At 44.7% G+C, this 17,365-nt stretch overlaps 1 protein-coding gene across 8 annotated transcripts in view; it reads right to left on the bottom strand.

Annotated features, from left to right (window-relative positions):
* Positions 1-17,365, bottom strand: part of LOC119435967 (uncharacterized) — a 49,207-nt gene that overhangs the window by 24,009 nt on the left and 7,833 nt on the right. For all 8 annotated transcript variants that reach the window (XM_049673065.1, XM_049673071.1, XM_049673076.1 and 5 more), the window contains 2 exons: positions 15,908-15,996; positions 1,702-1,813 (listed from right to left, as the gene is read on the bottom strand). In XM_049673065.1, coding sequence (XP_049529022.1) covers positions 1,702-1,813; positions 15,908-15,996 — 201 coding nt within the window. The remainder of the gene's footprint in view (positions 1-1,701; positions 1,814-15,907; positions 15,997-17,365) is intronic.

The following is a 17,365-nucleotide window of genomic DNA, read 5'->3' as shown; positions in this document are numbered from 1 at the left end:
TTCGAACTGATGCTGTGGTCCCGTCAAAGTTATGTGTATTCCAATGGGCAAAAATGCCCGGTAATTCGAACGCAAAATTATTTGCGGCGGGTAATTCAAACATACCACGCACCGACAATGCTCTCGGCAGCGCGCCAAATCACGCAGCGGCGCCTCCGACCGGCATTGCTCTGGCACCGCCATAGAGTAAGAGCTTAAGAGAAACCCCTCAATGTCGCGCGCAAACAAAAAAAAAAAAAACAAAAAACGCGGTGGAGATTTCACCCTCTCTCAAATGGCAAGGTCACCGATTCTGCGTTGCACCAGAACATGCGTGTACGTGCTGACGTCTCAGCCACGCGTAGAAAATGGCAGCAAACCCTTCTCCTTTATGCTTCCTCTATTTTCTAGTCACGTGTTGACCTTGCACGCTGCGGCTGCGGCGCAGAGGGAAGCAGCCGGCATGGCGAGAATCACCCGGCATGGCAAGCTCATCACAACGTGTCCATGTACTGTGCTGTCCACCTCGTGCACAGATTTGGGCTCTAAATGCCTTTCACAAACATAGTCCGCCAATTGAAAAATGCGATCCTTTCTGGAGATTGCATGCCTCCATTGTTTAAATCATTATCGGATCTTGTCATAGAAAACAGCGAGAACTTCCTTTTCAAGGTTTGTACACCACATTCCAACAGGCAACAAAGCACTTTTTCCTCACTATACACTAGAAGCCTAACACATCGCTGCAAAATTGCACGCAAAATGACCAAATGCTTTCATTTTCCCAATTCGCACAATCTACAAGACAAGCCCTGAATTACCTGCGTCACCTATCAGTGAGTGCCAGAAACGAATGCTAGTTGCGGTGGCACTCTCTCCACGGCAGTCCCCGCACTGTTACTACACCTCTTTTATTCTTCCATTGTAAGCTGTAGTAAGCCTTCAGGACAGTAGCCAAATTCATTGCTATAACCAGTTGCTATAACTGCACTCCTCATATATATTGCTATAATTACTACATAAAATCCATATATGAAATAAAATGCTAATATAAATGTATATAAAATGTACGCACATAAGGATGCAGTGCCTACATATTGCACAGGGATAAAGAGCACGATCAGTGCTCCCACGCATCTACTGTATTACAGAGACAGATGCAACTAGAATTTGCCGATTATCAACAAAATGCTTGCAAGCCAACATAGCATCTCTGTTATTGCCATGAAAAGACAAACAGCAAAAATTAAGTGCAAGCATCAGGAAAAGACTGATCAGAACATCACTTGCGCATAATTACATGGGAGTTCAATGTGCAAGCACTCTGTAACCATGCAGTTAGTAAGCACGCATAGTCCTCAATGTACCTATGTTTTGGAGCCTGAATTAAGCAACTGTTACCAAAGCATGCAAACCTGGAAATACAAGGATGCATTCCAGTTGCTTTTGACTTGTTTATGTTTTAATTGATGCGGATAGCAATGAAATGGTTCTAACATACAGTCAACTGGACTGTGCTTTGACAATGATGACCTGAATTGTGTTTGGTGCATTGGCAAAAGGGATGCTAAAATCTTATGGGATTACGTACTATAAGGAATTGAAAGTGGCTGAACATTTTCTATATTGTAAAATACACTAGGACGCACATATTGTCAAGACGCTGCAATGAGAAACCAAAAGTGGACAAATTCAGCATGGTGCGAATGGCAGTAGACATACCAGGGCTGCTTTAAGGTTGCATTCTACTTGTTGCACCATCCTTTCCAAAGCAGCGGTTTCTTCACATTCTCTGGCCTGCTGCTGCGCTAGCTGTTCCTCCAAGCTCTTCAATCTGCAACCACAGCCAAGCATTGTTAAAAGTTGTGTCCAAAGTTGCGAATTCCAAGGTTACTACGCCTGGTATAGAGGGTAACATTTGCAATCACAAATGATGATTAATAGGGTTTTATGGCGCAAGGGGGGGGGGGGGGGGGAGGAAGGGAGATGCCAGGGACGCTCTGTTCAGGCTGATATAGTTTGATGCCATATTTTTCCATAGAACACTATATTAGAGCATGCATGGTGCATCTGCAACTATCAGCGACACCCTGAGTGTGAGTGCTTGTAACACACAGAAATACTATTGAGATAAACACGAAAACTGGCGGAATAAGACACTGCAGTGTTTGCCTGACGTAGTCGATGCTTCTTTTTGCCTTCTTGTGTACACGTCAATCTTTCTTATTTCATTTGCATGCAGGATTCAACTTCACGAACATAAATAATCCATGCACATAAGTGCATGAATTGATATCATGATCCTCTTTCATGCATAGGATCACCGATAATTTTAACTGGCACTTTTGTTTCGACATAAAATAAGTGGCAGCTGTTGCTTATATATTCGTATTTAAAAAGTGTTGAATGCGTGATGCAAAAATTAAAACTGCAGCCTGAGGCACGATTGGAGATCGTAGTTCACAGCGCACGTTCGGTTACGCCGCGCGCGATTAGCGTAGGCCGCGCCAAGCACATTGCATGGCCAACGTTGCTCCTGCACACTAGCACTCTCCCCATCCACGATGGCGCGGAGTTCGAATTATCGGCGGCGATACAGATTTCAGTGTAAATTAGCGGGATGCGTTACATATTGCTTTCAATACATTGTTGGATGGACCACGGCAGCTACTTCAAATTATCCAAAATTTCGAATTAACGAGTTGTTAATTAACGAGCTTTTACTGTATGAGACTACTTTAAAATAAGAAAGCAGCTCATCGCTCAGAAAGAATGCTGGGTGAAGAGGGATGTACTGACGATATGCAGGATAAAGGTACTTTTTACGCTGGGATTCTATTTCAGGACACTGAACAAGAACATGGAGGACTAATAATGTCGCCACACCTATCACATGTCGGAGGATCACTTCCAGTAATGAGGTAAGAGTGTGTTCCATAGGTATGTCCCATAATTAAGCTGCAAAGAAGAACTTCCTTGTGTCTTGTTGTTTTCTCGGATATCCATTTTCCTATTCTCGGTTTGATCATATGTAGCTTATTTAACACTTTAGTATCCCACTGCCTTTGCCAATATGTCTGCAACTCATGGTGCCAGAAAGGCTTTAGGTCTGTGGGAGGGATAGCTATGTTTGTGTCTGTATATTTAAAAACTACTGACACGGCACTTTCGTCTGCAGCTACATTGCCTTTTATGCCTCTATGATCAGGTACCCAGCATACTATGACTTGGTTTCCCATGGAAGCTAAGCATAACAAGTTAAAAACTGAATTCTTGTGTTTTCGTGGACTCATTAGAGCTCTAACGACGCTCAATAAGTCGGTGAACACCACTGCTTTCGGAACATTCATTAGCTTTATGTGTTTAAATGCTGAGAGGATTGTGTATGCTTCCGCTGTAAAAATACTTGTATGCGGATTTAGTGCACCAGACATAGAAAAAGTCAGTCCCAGAGCTGCATAAACAACACCAACAAGAGATTTGGGAGCGTCCGTGTAAAATTCTGCACATGAATACTTTGCCTGAAGTTTGAGGAAGTGCGAACAGATGTCTCAGGTGCACATATGGAAATCTCTATAAAAGACATCACACTCGGTAATCTGCCACTCCCAAGGCGGTGGAAGCCGACTGGGAGCCATTAGGACATTCTCTTGAAGTAGTTAACCCGTTTCTTCAGCCGACGCTTCTAAACACAGAGACAAAGAAGTCCTCACAGCCGATCGGTTTCGATAAAGCCTGGCAGCGGATATGTCGCTTATAGTGAAATGGCATGGGTGTTCTACATCTGCCTTTACCTTCAGGGAGTAGGATAAACTTAAACATGTTCTTTGGAGATGCGGGACCATTCAAACAACTCAATATACAGGCTTTCTACAGGGCTAGTCCTGAAGGCGCCTGTAGCAAGCCGGATACCCAGATGGTGAACGGGGCCTAACATCTTTTAAAGCACTAGGTGTTGCGACTTATAAACTATGGCTCCATAGTCAAGGCATGACCGTATAAGGCTTTTGTATAAGCTAAGGAGGCATCTCCTGTCGCTTCCCCATGACGCGCATGACAAGAGTTTCAGCCAATTCATAGCCTTCAGGCACTTCGTTTTCAGATACTTCAGGTGCAGAACAAAATTAACTTGCAGTCTAAAATTATGCCTAAAAATTTGTTCGTGGCTCACAGATAGTCATTCTCCCTTGAGATCTATCACGGGGTCCGGCAGTATCCCTCTTTAGGACGCACATGCTTTTTTGAGGGTTTAGTCTAAATCCATTCTCGTCCGCCCACCTACACAGTTTGTTTAGGCCAAGCAGTACCTGTCACTCGCAGATAGCAAGATTACAAGATTTGTAACCAATTTGGACATCATCCACATACACAGAATAAAACATAGTACACGGTATGACAGTATGGAGAGAGTTAATTTTTACAACAAATAAAGTACAGCTCAGCGCACCACCTTGTGGTACACCGGTCTCCTGTGTAAGTGGACAAGATAGGACGTTGCCAACTCAAGCACTGAATGTGCACTTCGAGAGATATAATTTTGAATCCTGTTCATTAAGTTTCCTTGGGCACCCATTCCGGCCAGATCACGAATGATTCCAAAACGCCAAGTGGTGGTGTATGCTTTCTCCATATCTATAAATACCGATAAGAAAACTATTTATACCCAAGGGCATCAGGAATATTCGTCTCGATGCAGACAAGGTGATCTGTTGTGGATCTACCTTCCCTGAAACCACAATGTAAGGGATCTAGCGTTTTGCGGCTTTCAAGAAAATGAATCGGGCGCCGGTTAGTCATTTTCTCAAAGAGTTTGCATAGGCAACTTGTTAGAGCTATAGGCCTATAACTGCTGGCCGACGTTGGGTTTTTGCCCTCTTTGAGAATAGGGAATTATTGCCTCTTTCCAGGCAGCCGCCATGCAGCCACCATAGAATATGGAGTTAAAAAGCAACAGAAGTGTTTTGTGGGTTTCAGGATGCAAGTGTTTGATCATGTCGTAAGCTAATCTATCTCTTCCTGGCGCCGACTTGTTACAACTCAGTGAGGCCTGAAACTCCGCCATGTTAAATGGATGGTTATATGATTCATTCTTTGTTATTTTCCGATCCAGGGGCAATCGCTGTGCTTGCCGCTGCTATCGTAGAAATGTATCTGTGTAATGGGCCGAACTGGAAACGTACTCGAAGTGGGCACCTAGAAAATCAGCCTGGTCTTCAAGAGCATTTCCCTGGGTATTTACTAATGGTAGAGGATAAGTTTGTCGGCCGTTTCATTTGTTAATCCAGGCTTTTATTTTGTCTGTGTAAGAGTTTATGCCTGATATGTATCTTTGCCAGCCTTCCCTTTTGGCACAGTGGCACATTCTTCTACCTTCAGTCTTTATTTTCTTAAAGTTCATTAGGTTTCCTGTGGTTGGAGAGTCACAAAGGTAGAACCCAAGCCTTATTTTGCTTTATTTGTGCTTCCCTACAATCATCGTTTCACCAGGGAACACGTCGTTTGAAATGCAATCCTTGTATTTCTGGGATGCATATGGACACTACATTCACAATAAATGCTGTGAAGTATGCCACTGCGTCATCGATGTTAAGTGTACGGAAGTCATCCCAGGTTAGGTGCGTGAGCTCTCTGTATCATTTCCAGTCGGCAGAGTCAACTTTCTACTGGGGAACATGGAAAGAGGTTTCATCATTTTTTGTTAACGTTAAAACGATTGGGATGTGGTCACTCCCGTAAGGGTTCTTAATGACATCTCACTCCAGGTATGGTATGAGTGTACTTGATGCAATACTTGATGATGATGTGTGGTGTTTTATGGCGCAAGGGCCAGGTATGGCCAAAGAGAGCCATGACAAGTGGTAATGTAATCGATGAGCTGCTATGACGCACGCAATGAGTTTCTAATGGTAGATGTGACATGGCTGTAAAGGGGCCTAAAAACTGTCGCTGTAAATAGCGTAAAACATATAGGTAGTAAAATAATGATAGTGACTGAAGTGGCGTATGCAATGAGTATGAAATGTGCAACAAGGTTGTGGTAACATGTATTTAAAAATGAAAAGGTGATGCTTGACAACGAGTAGCACAACAGCCTCACCAGGTACCTTGAGTACAAGGGACCTGAGGCATGTGCTATAAACAAGGGTTGACATCGCAACAGCGGCCTCTCGCAGGAGGCCGTGCTACGAATTTCTTGGTCAGAATACGTTGAGCGTATGGATGTCACTTAAGAATGCTAAACAGATTTCATGTCGAAAAGCGGTTCTCTGCCTAGAAACAGTGTCAGGTGAAGCGGTATACACTGCCTATATGCTAAAGGGAAGTGTTTTTCCCTCTCGGCTTGTGCTTCGCGACATTCCAGGAAGACATGCTGAACACTGAGGGTGTTCCCACATCTACTACAGATTGGAGGTTCACCGCCAGTCAACAAAAAACTATGTGTACCATAAGTGTGCCCTATTCTGAGACGACAGAATAGGACATCACTTCGTCTCGAGTTGGTCAGTGATGGCCAGTGCCCTAAATGTGGCTTAATCACGTGGAGCTTAAGGATTTCAGCGTCCCACTTATGTTGCCAGTACGTTCTCAGTTTTTTCCGCAAATATGGCTTTAGGTCTATAACTGGAACAGCTATGGACAGGTTGCAAGATTTTGTATCTAAGGAAGTTGCCATTCGGTCTGCTAGCACGTTACCTTCAATACCTCTGTGTCCAGGCACCCAGCATACCGTTACATGTTGGCCAGAGGCATAAATAGTACATAGGAGTGAGAAAAGTTCTGTAATTACTGGATTTTTGTGTTTGCAACATGACATCAATGTTTTAACGACGCTTAACTGAGTCTGTATATATGACCGCCTTATGTAGTTTTAACTGCTTGATCTGTTTCGCAGCGCACCATAGTGCATACGCCTCTGCTGTAAAGATGCTTGTATGATGGTGAAGAACATCTGACTCCGAATAGGATGGGCCGACGGCTGCATAAGACACGCCGGCATGCGATTTAGACGCATCTGTGTAGTATTCTGGGCACGAGTACTTAAATTGTAACTCTCGAAAATGCATACGAATGTGGGCCTCTGGAGCGTGCTTGGTTACCTCAACAAATGACGTGTCGCAGTCAATGATCTGCCACAACCACGGCGGTAACGGCTTAGCAGGAGCCATTAGGCGATTTTCAAGAAGCGGAACGCCCATATCTTCGCTCATCCTCCTCACACGGAGTGAGAGTGGCTCTCTTGCTGCAGGCTTGTTATGAAAAAGTGTTGCAGAGGTCATATCGCTGATGGTAGCATAACAAGGATGGTCTTTATCAGTGTGTACTTTCAGAAAGTAATTAAAAGTAGAATATGATCGTTGTAGATCAAGGGACCATTCGTTCGATTCAACATAGAGGCTTTGAATAGGGCTTGTCCTGAAGGCACCGGTGGCAAGGCGGATACCAAGATGATGCACAGGGTCCAGCATCTTCAGAGCACTGGGGGTAGCAGAGTTATACACTACTGCGCCGTAGTCTAACCGCGATCGTACAAGGCTCCTGTAGAGGTTCATGAGGCATTTTCTGTCGCTACCCCATGTTGTGTGTGACAGTATTTTTAGGATGTTCATTGTTTTCAGGCACTTAGCTTTGAGGTACTTGATATGAGGAATGAAGGTTAGTTTTGTGTCAAGTATAATGCCTAAAAATTTCTGTTCAGTGTTGATTGGTATGCGTTGTCCATGCAGCATGATATCTGGATCTCGTATTAAGCCTCTCTTTCTAGAGAAAAGTATACATGTGCTTTTGAGAGGGTTTAGCTTGAAACCATTTTCATTTGCCCATTTTGACACTTTGTTCAGTCCAAGCTGAACCTGACGCTCGCATATTGCAAGGTTACAAGACTTAAATCCGATCTGCACATCATCAATATATATTGAATAAAACATTGAGGATGGAATGACTTTGTGAAGGGAATTCATTTTCACAATGAAAAGGGTGCAACTAAGCACGCCCCCTTGTGGCACACCAGTTTCTTGAATAAATGGGCGGGACAATACGTTACCAACTCTGACTCGAAAGGTACGGTTAGACAGGTAGCTTTCTATAGTGCTAAGCATATTACCTCAAATGCCCATGTGCGACAGGTCTCGTAAGATCCCGTACCGCCATGTCGTATCATACGCCTTTGCCATATCAAGAAATATAGACAAGAAATACTGCTTGTGTACAAATGCATCACGGATGTTTGCTTCGATGCGCACGAGGTGATCGGTTGTAGATCGGCCTTCCCTAAAGCCACATTGAAATGGGTCAAGCATTTTGTTCGACTCATAGAAATGTACAAGACGGTGATTGATCATTTTCTCAAAAACCTTGCAAAGGCAGCTCGTAAGCGCTATAGGCCGGTAGCTGGTCAGCAATGAAGTATCATTACCGTGCTTCAAAACTGGGACGACAATAGCTTCTTTCCATTTAGATGGAAGATACCCAGCAGCCCAGATGGTATTGAAAAGTGTGAGTAGTGTGATTTGCGTGTCGCAGTGCAAGTGCTTGATCATATCGTACATGATTCTATCCGGACCCGGTGCAGAGCTCTGACAAGCTGACAAGGCGGCTTTAAGTTCGGCAATACCAAAAGGACGGTTATAAGGTTGATTTGGGCTACATTTCCGGATCAGAGGCTTACGTTCTTCTATTGCTTTATATTTCAGGAAGCTCTCCGAATAGTGGGTGAAACTAGACACGCGCTCGAAGTGTTCACCAAGAGCGTCAGCCTGGTCTTCCAACTTATTTCCTTCTTTATCCACCAGGGGCAATGGATGAATTTGTTGTCCCTTAAGCCTCCTGAGCCCATTCCATACTTTTGCCTCCTGTGTGAATGAATTAATACCCGATAGGAACCTCTCCCAGCTTGCATTTTTAGCTTGTCGTCGCGTTCGCCTTCCCTGTGATTTTGTTTTTAAATTCCATCAAATTTTCTGCAGTTGGGGATCGACGGAGTATGCCCCACGCTTTATTTTGTTTTTTCCGCGCCTCCTTGCACTCATCATTCCACCACGGCACTCGTCTTTTGGATGAGCTACCGCTTGATTGTGGAATGAACTTGTTTGCTGCGTCGATGATAAAAGCGGTAAAATACGCTACTGCGTCGTCTATGCTAAATTCGCTGATAAAATCTCGTGATATAAATGTCGATTCTTTAAAAAGTTTCCAGTCGGCGGAGGCTAGTTTCCACCTAGGGACATGCGGAAGGGAGTTATGTTGGGCTACTAAGTTTAGTGTGATTGGAAAGTGGTCACTTCCGAATGGGTTTTTGATTACACTCCATTCCAAGTCGGGAAAAAGGGAAGCAGAACCAATCGCCAAGTCTATTGATGAGTATGAATTGTGATGAAGGTTATAATAGGTTGGCTCCTTTTTATTGAAGAGGCATGCACCGGAGTTCACGAGGAATTTTTCTATGAATCAACCTCTCGTATCGCATCGCGAGTCTCCCCACATCGTGTTATGAGCATTAAAATCTCCCACGAGTATGTAGGGTTCGGGAAGCTGATCAATGAGGTTATGGAAATCTGTTTTCTCGAGATGATGATTCGGGGGTATATAAATGGTGCATACGGTTACCAACTTACTGAAAAGAATTGCCCGAACTGACACTGCCTCTAGGGGCGTCTGAAGGGCGACATATTGACAAGCTACAGACTTGTCGGCAACTATTGCTACACCGCCAGACGAGGCGTTCGCCACGTCACGGTCTTTGCGGTAGATGGTGTATTGACGAAGAAAGTTTGTATTTGTGGGTTTCAGATGCGTCTCTTGAACACACAGCAACTTTGGATTGTGTTTGTGTAGGAGTTCTGCAATATCGTCGAGGTTGTGAAGAAGTCCTCTGACATTCCACTGTAGTATTTGTGTCTCCATAATGACAAATGTGTTTGTGCTGTGTGTTTAAGAGATGAAGATTAGCTCGCGGGGCCCTTTGCAGGCGCCGTGACACGAGATCTTTCTTTTCTGGAGCGGTCGAGAGAATCTCGCCGCTCCTTAGGCGCTAGTGGCACCGTCTGGCCAGTTGTGTCCATTGCCTCTTGGGGGGCGCTAGACACGCGCTCTTGCGAGCGGTTCGTTTGACGTGAAAGCCTCGTCTCGAGGGACGAGGCCCTGGAGGCCACCAGCCCGGAGGTTGATGGTCCCTTGTTCTGAGATGGCGGAGCAGCGCTAGCCGCAGCCGCCGAGGGGGCGGATGGCGTCACCGCCGGCTCACTCTGTGTGGACCGGACAGCCGCCGGGTGCCGCGGTGGCGCTGCCCCCTGACGCGCCACCTCGGCAAAACTGACTTTAGGCAGGTATGACACCCGCCTGCGAGCCTCTTTGAAAGTTATGTTTTCCTTTACTTTGATCGTGACTATTTCTTTTTCTTTCTTCCAAGACGGGCATGACCGCGAGTATGCGGCATGCTCGCCATCACAATTGACACAGTGTAGAGTGTTCTCACATGTTTCAGAGGCATGGTCTACGGAACTACATTTAGCACATGTATGTCGGCCTCGGCAGTTCTGGGAACTGTGGCCGAAACGCTGGCACTTGAAGCAACGAAGAGGGTTTGGTACATAGGGTCTAACCCGTAGCTTTAAATAGCCTGCCTCGATTGTCTCAGGCAGGATGCTTGAGCCAAAAGTTAGTACTATATGCTTGGTTTTGATCTCTTTGCCGTCCCGTCTTAGCATGATTCGTTTAACAGTGATCACGTTTTGTTCGCTCCAGCCTTCCAACAGTTCAGCTTCTGTCAGTTCCATGAGGTCATCGTCGGAGCCTACACCACGGCTGGTGTTCATAGTTCGGTGTGGGGATATTGTCACTGGGATCTCCCCAAATGACACTAGGTTAGGAAGCTTTTCGTGCTGTTTTACATCGCAGAGTTCCAAAAGGAGGTCGCCGCTAGCCAATTTCGACGCTTTGTAGCCTGCTCCAAGAGCTTCGGTCAGACTTTTCGAAACGAGAAAGGGTGAGATCATTCTCACCGTCTTTTCGGGTTTATCGGAATGGATAACATGAAATCTGGGGAAGTTTTGCAATTTGCTGCCATTGAACTGAAAAATATCTTCGGTGCGCCCTCGTTTGTGAGAGCGATCAGGGAGTCGGGGGAATGACGATAAAGCCATAAGGTAACAATGATTTCGGTAGCTATGCCAGCCGCCCACCACCGAGCCCAACAAGGGGACGCTACAAGACCCGAAAGAGATGCAGACGTCAGCTGTACATAGCCACTATAACCTAATATAATAGACCCAAGGATGGATAAACTACACCAGGTTAACCCTTGCAGCCTGGAAAATTGGAAGTAAAGCGAAGTGAAGAGAAGACAGGAGAGATGGAAAGTGAGAGAGAAAGACGAAGGTTGGAGGGAGAGAGAGACAGGAAAAGGCAACTACCGATTTCCCCCGGGTGGGTCAGTCCAGGGGTGCCGTCTACGTGAAGCCGAGGCCAAAGAGGTGTGTTGCCTCCGCCAGGGGGCCATAAAGGTCCAAACTCCCGGCTTCGGCTCAACCTCCAGGATCCCCTTTTCCCCGGACACGGCTAAGCCGCGCACGGTTAAGCGCGGGAGGGTCCAACCCCCATGTGCTCGGGTCCGTGGTGACGCAACACACCAAACGCCTGCTTACGCAGACGCCCCTGCGGGCCTTGATGCAATACTTAAATCTATGGATGAGCATGTTTTGTTTGCCATGCTGTAGAATGTGGGTTCTTTTCTGTTTAGTAAGCATGCACCTGTGGAGAAGAGGAAGTTTTCAATTAAACATCCTCTCGCGTCACGAGAGTCACCCCACAGAGTGCTATGTGCATTTTTATTTTCAACAATATATGGTTCAGGAAGATCAGCGATAAAGCTTAGAAAGTCTGCTCTGGAAAGTTGATCATTCGGAGGGATGCATAGAGAACATATGGTCAACAACTTCTGAAAGAGCACCGCTCGGCCTGCAACTGCCTCAAGGGGAGTTCGAAGAAGTAACTGCTGACAAGCAACACCTTTGTCCACTATTATTGCAACACCACCCGACGAGGCGAGTGCGTCATCGCGGTCTTTTCGAAAAATGCCTAGGGGAAGTTTCTTTGTGTTGAATTTTAGATGTGTCTCCTGAACACGCAGCACCTTTGCATTGCATTTGTGTAGAAGTTTAATGTCATCGAGGTTGTGGATAAGACTTCTCATGTTCCAGTGTAATACTTGTGTATCCATATTGTTAATGTTTTTATGCTGTGTATCAAGAGGAGTCAAGTTGGCTTACGGAGCCTTTCCAGGCCCCGTAATCCGCAGTTTGTCATTCTTGGAGCGGTTGCGAGAATCGCACTTTTCCCAAGGCACTGGCTGCGCCATCTGGCTTGGAGTTGTGTCCACTCCTGGGAGCCGCTGGACTTCCGTTCACTCAAGCGGGGTGTTTTCAGGGTAGGCCTTGCCTTGAAAAGCAAGGCCTTGGAGGCCACCAACCCAGAGGTTGATGGGCCCTCTTTCAGAGATGGTGCAGCAGCGCTGGCTGCTGCCGCCTGGGGGGCTGGCAGCACTGCCGCGGCTACACCCTTTGTGGGCCCGGCCAATGCCGCAGTCTGCTGTGGCATTGCCCCCTTATGCACCACACCAGCATACCGTGCGGTATGAAAGAAGGAAACACGCTTCCGTAGTTCTTGGAAAGTTGGAAAGATATGTTTTGTTTTACTTTTAGTGTGATGATGTCTTTTCTTTTTCCACGTAGGGCCGGATCGAGAATATGCTAATGGTCACTATCGTAGTTTGGACAGTGGAGTGTGCCAGTACAGTTGTCAGAAGCATGTTTATGGTCAGCACATTTTGCGCATGTCAGTCAACATCGGCAGTTTTGTGAGCCATGGCGAAACCTTTGGCATTTGAAACATGTACGCGCATTTGGGATGTACGGCCTTACTTGGATTTTAGTATATCCTGTTTCAAGGGTCTCTGGGAGAGTACTGGAGCCAAATGTAAGGATTAGATGCTTCGTGGAAATTTCATTGTTGTCTCGTTTAATCTTTATTTGTTGTACTTGTGTCATGTTTTGTGCTTTCCAGCCCTTCTAGGAGCTCTTTTTCGGTCAAGTTCAAGAGGTCTCCATTAGAAATTACTCCTCAGGATATGTTCATCAATCGGTGTGGGGTCAATGTGAATTGTACATCCCCAAATGCTATGAGAATGGAGTTTTCCATGCTGGTGCTGGTTGCAAACCTCAAGGAGGAGGTCGCCACTGGCCATTTTCATGACCTTGTAGCCTGGAATTAGTGTATCGGCTAGAGATGTGGCAACAGTGAAGGGCGAAATCATTCTGACGGTCTTTTCAGGGTTCTCACTATGAATAACCTGAAATCGCAGGAAGCTTTCGTTGCGCTGGCCAAAAAACTGCAACATTTCTTTGGTGCGCCCTCTTTTGATAAGAGGGTGATCAGGCAGGATGGGGGCAGATGACCATAAAGCCATAAATTTTTACTCAATTTTTGTGATTATCTCAGCCACCCACCACTGAGCCCAACAAGGAGGACGCGACAAGACCTGAAGGGAATGCAAACGCCAGCTGTACATAGCTACTATAAACTAATACAAAAGACCCAAAGTTGGATAAACTACACCAGGTTAATTATTGCTGTTTGGAAAATTGGAAGTAAAACAAACTGAAGAGAAGACAGGAGAGGTGGAAAGTGAGAGAGAAAGATGAAGGTTGGAGAAAAGGACACGAGAAGGCAACTACCGATTTCCCCTGGGAGTCCGAGGGTGCCGTCTACGTGAAGCAGATGCCAAAGAGGTGTGTTGCCTCCGCCAAGGAATCATAAAGGTCCAAACACCCAGCATTTGCTCAACCCCCAGGATGCCCTTTTCCCCAGACACAGCTAAGCTGCTCACGGCTAGACACGGGAGGGTCCAACCTCCATGTGCTCGGGTCCGTGGTGTCGCGACACACCAAATGCCTGCTGACGCAGACGCCCTTGCGGTTGAAAGTACAAATTTGTTTCTCTGATAGCATAATACGACCTGTAGGTTTGGCTCAACTGCACAGGCTTTTTGAAACGGAACATGAAAGAAAAAATATGTTATTAACTGCATGTAACTTATTTTAAGTGTACATACAGCAATGATCATGGTACCTGTAGGCTTTTTTGGCTTATTAACACTTGCTAAATATTAAACCCACTCCCCCAAATGTATTGCACTAAGATCATTACACATCATTTAATTTCGTACTGTGTAACAATATTTTTACAGGTAGAGAGATAAATAAAAATATATTTACAAATAATATACACCGTATAGCTTAATAGCCAGCATGGCGGACAGTCAGTCCTCTTACTCACAATGACTAACATCACGGTTATAATTACTTAAGACTTAGAGAGTGACTCCAACCTTGGAGTCACTAAGTCTTAATCAATTTTCCCAACCAGACAGGTAATTCTGTCGAAATGTTTAGCTTCATGTTATAATTACTGAACTGTGGCAATATATTTCACAAACACATGATCTAAAGCAGTGAAACATGGCAACTTCAGCACTTTGCAACAAAGGTAAACTATTCTGGTTAATTCATAAATAGAAGCCATGCGTTTTAACATGCCTGTAAAGACACCGACTTTAAAAGAGCCCAAAAACATAATTTAAAGTTGTGTATGAGAAGGTATGGCATCATAAATATCCAAGAGCAAGAATCTTTGAAATTATTTTGTACAAGTAGAGTTTTAAGGCCATTAGAACTGGCCTATCGCTGCATCAGAGGGTTTCCTTTTTATTTTGCTGTCCTAACTATGACAGAAAGTGGCATCTACACCAGCAGAAAATAGTACTTGCAATGCTCTACCCAGCGGCATGTCGCACTGCACTTTATTTTTTATGTCCTTACATGCCTTAAACAGCTACTGCGGGTTTTACGTGAGTGACTCCGGTATTGTCACTCGATTCACCTTCTCCCCTGCTTTACGTACCCTGCTTAACCTTTGACCCCATTTTTACATTTTATTGCGATAGCAATTATATGGACACTCAAAAGCAGATTTCTGCCGTCGGCGTCGCCGTAGCCGTCGCCGTCGCCGTGAGGTTCCGTATGACGTCATTTGGAGAAGAAATCGTCGCCGCGCGCCGAACGCTGTATGTGCAAGTGAAAGGGCGCGAGGGGCGCGTCTTTCACGGGGAGTGAACGCACGCCGGAGAACAAACGCGCGTTCCGCGCCGTGCTCGCTTAAGGGCTGCAGAAGTAGGCGTCTCTTTTCTCCTTTACAATCACCATATATGTAGAGCAAACGCACCTTCTTCCGACGCGCGAGAAGCCGTGGGGGAGGGGGAGGGAAGGGAGGCGACGTTTAGCTGCGGCACCAAGTGCCTATTTATATCACAGGCTCCGGCAACAGTCACCAACGCCGCACGCATTTTGAGCGAACGCGGGCAAAACGCCGATGGCGTCGACAACAGTTCTGCGTGTTGCCAATGCTGCTGCATGTCCAAGTTTATACAGCTGATAAAGCTAATATCATTACTCCGTATAGCTCTCTACAAGTTTGCTATCGCAATTGATGCTTCGCCTTTCAGGTGAAACTGCGACCACTTTTTTTTATTTACACAATTCATGACAATATAGATCTTGTTAACAGCCATTCATACATGACACTGCCAAAATTACTAAAATTATGCATACGGAGCTTGAAAGGGTGGTAGGCTTTCAAATGGCAGTTGACTTTCTACTGTGCTTACAGGAGTAATATTGTCATATGTGGTTCATTATTTATGACTGCATGACGAAGTCATTGAGCAGGTTTATTTGCTGCATTCAGAAAGCACTTCAGGGCCATTCCTCAAAACTTGGAATTTTTAAATTATGTCAATCACAAACTTTAGGTTACACATAGCACAAATGAGAGCCATAAGAGCCATAAAGCCCCCGAGGTAAATAAGAACCATGTTTACCTTTTCGACTGTTCTTTGTTGACCTTCTGTGCTTCTTCAAGATGCCTTTGCAACTGTTTGTTCTTTTCTTCAAGCCTCTCAGTAAAATCCTGGGCAATTAAGGGGGGGGGGGGGGAAGGGGGGGGACCAATAAATAAAAAAGACAATGAAGCACCATACACAAATAGTTATGGGAGGGTAGAACTTTGGTCCAATCAGCGATGCACTTTTAAGAAATAAAGCACAGTGCTCAAAGACAGTAAAACAAGTGAGATGACAGGCACCAACTAACAAGTTTGTTCTTTGACCTTGACAAACAACCCACTTTGACAAATAAATACCACATGCACCACACTTTGCACTATTGAAGAAAGTGTATCAAAATAAACCTGATAATATAAAGGGGAAAAAGGCAAAAAAAAAAAAAAACATTAACCCTTGTATTTATGCTAGCACAGTGTTTCAAATAAATCATTAGTTAAAGTTAGCGCATGTGTTACATCTTCCTTCTGTCCTTGTTTTTTGCACTTTGCTTGCAGTATGTCGTACCAACAAGGCCAAATTTCTACCCTTCTCAAATTTAACCCTTTACCTCCCAATTTTTTTTTTATGTACTCAAGATACCAATGTTTAAAAATGCTTGATGGAATCGGTACACTAAATAAATGCCAGAAATATATTCAGAACAATATATTTCTTTGGAGAACACAAAAATAAATTTATTTTAGTTTGAGAGAAAGTTGGTTTCACCACATTGTCTAAAGTTGTTTTTACGAATGGCAGTGAACTAAGTTAACATCACAAACACGACTTCCCTGCACTGTGAGGGTTGCGATGAACCTCACTCAGTGCGGTACACCTCAAAACATATGGTATTAGAAAGAGTGCCACTCCACTGACTTTGTGCCGTGTTTGGGTTTCTTTCTTCTTGCTCTTGCTCTCATCTTTGATCTACCTTTTGGAGAACACAAAGTAGTGCATTGCAGGCTTCTCGCATTTAGGTGTCGCAGGGAGGTATACTGGGAAGTGACGGGTGATGAAGCACCTAGCGAGTATGTGGAATTTCCCCTTTGGCATATCTCTCATAATAAATTTCGAGAAGCCAATGCTTCAATTCAAACACAAGTGATTTGTATATATATTTTTTTTTTGCAAGATACTAAATGCATCAAAGATTGACACATGAAGGCAGGAAATTGTTTACATCAGCGTGTGTCCATTGTCTGTGTAGCGAGATGTCTCTTTCATGGGACATTCAGAGATGAGATAGAGAAGCTATGGAGAAGCTTCGTAATACCATTGTAACTTTCAGACTATAAGTTTAAGATTTCTTCCTTTTCTGAGTCATAAAGAACTATACTGCTCATTTTAGGTGCTTTCGTTAAGGCAAGTGCCATTCATTACATGTGGCAGCCAACGATGATGATCAAACCATTTTCCTTGTTGCCAACATTTAAAATGCTTATGTCAATATTTCTA

This window comes from Dermacentor silvarum, chromosome 1, assembly GCF_013339745.2.
Source record: "Dermacentor silvarum isolate Dsil-2018 chromosome 1, BIME_Dsil_1.4, whole genome shotgun sequence".
Lineage (NCBI taxonomy): Eukaryota > Metazoa > Arthropoda > Arachnida > Ixodida > Ixodidae > Dermacentor > Dermacentor silvarum.
Note: the sequence above shows the minus strand (reverse complement) of the source record. Positions and strands in the feature narration are given on the sequence as shown.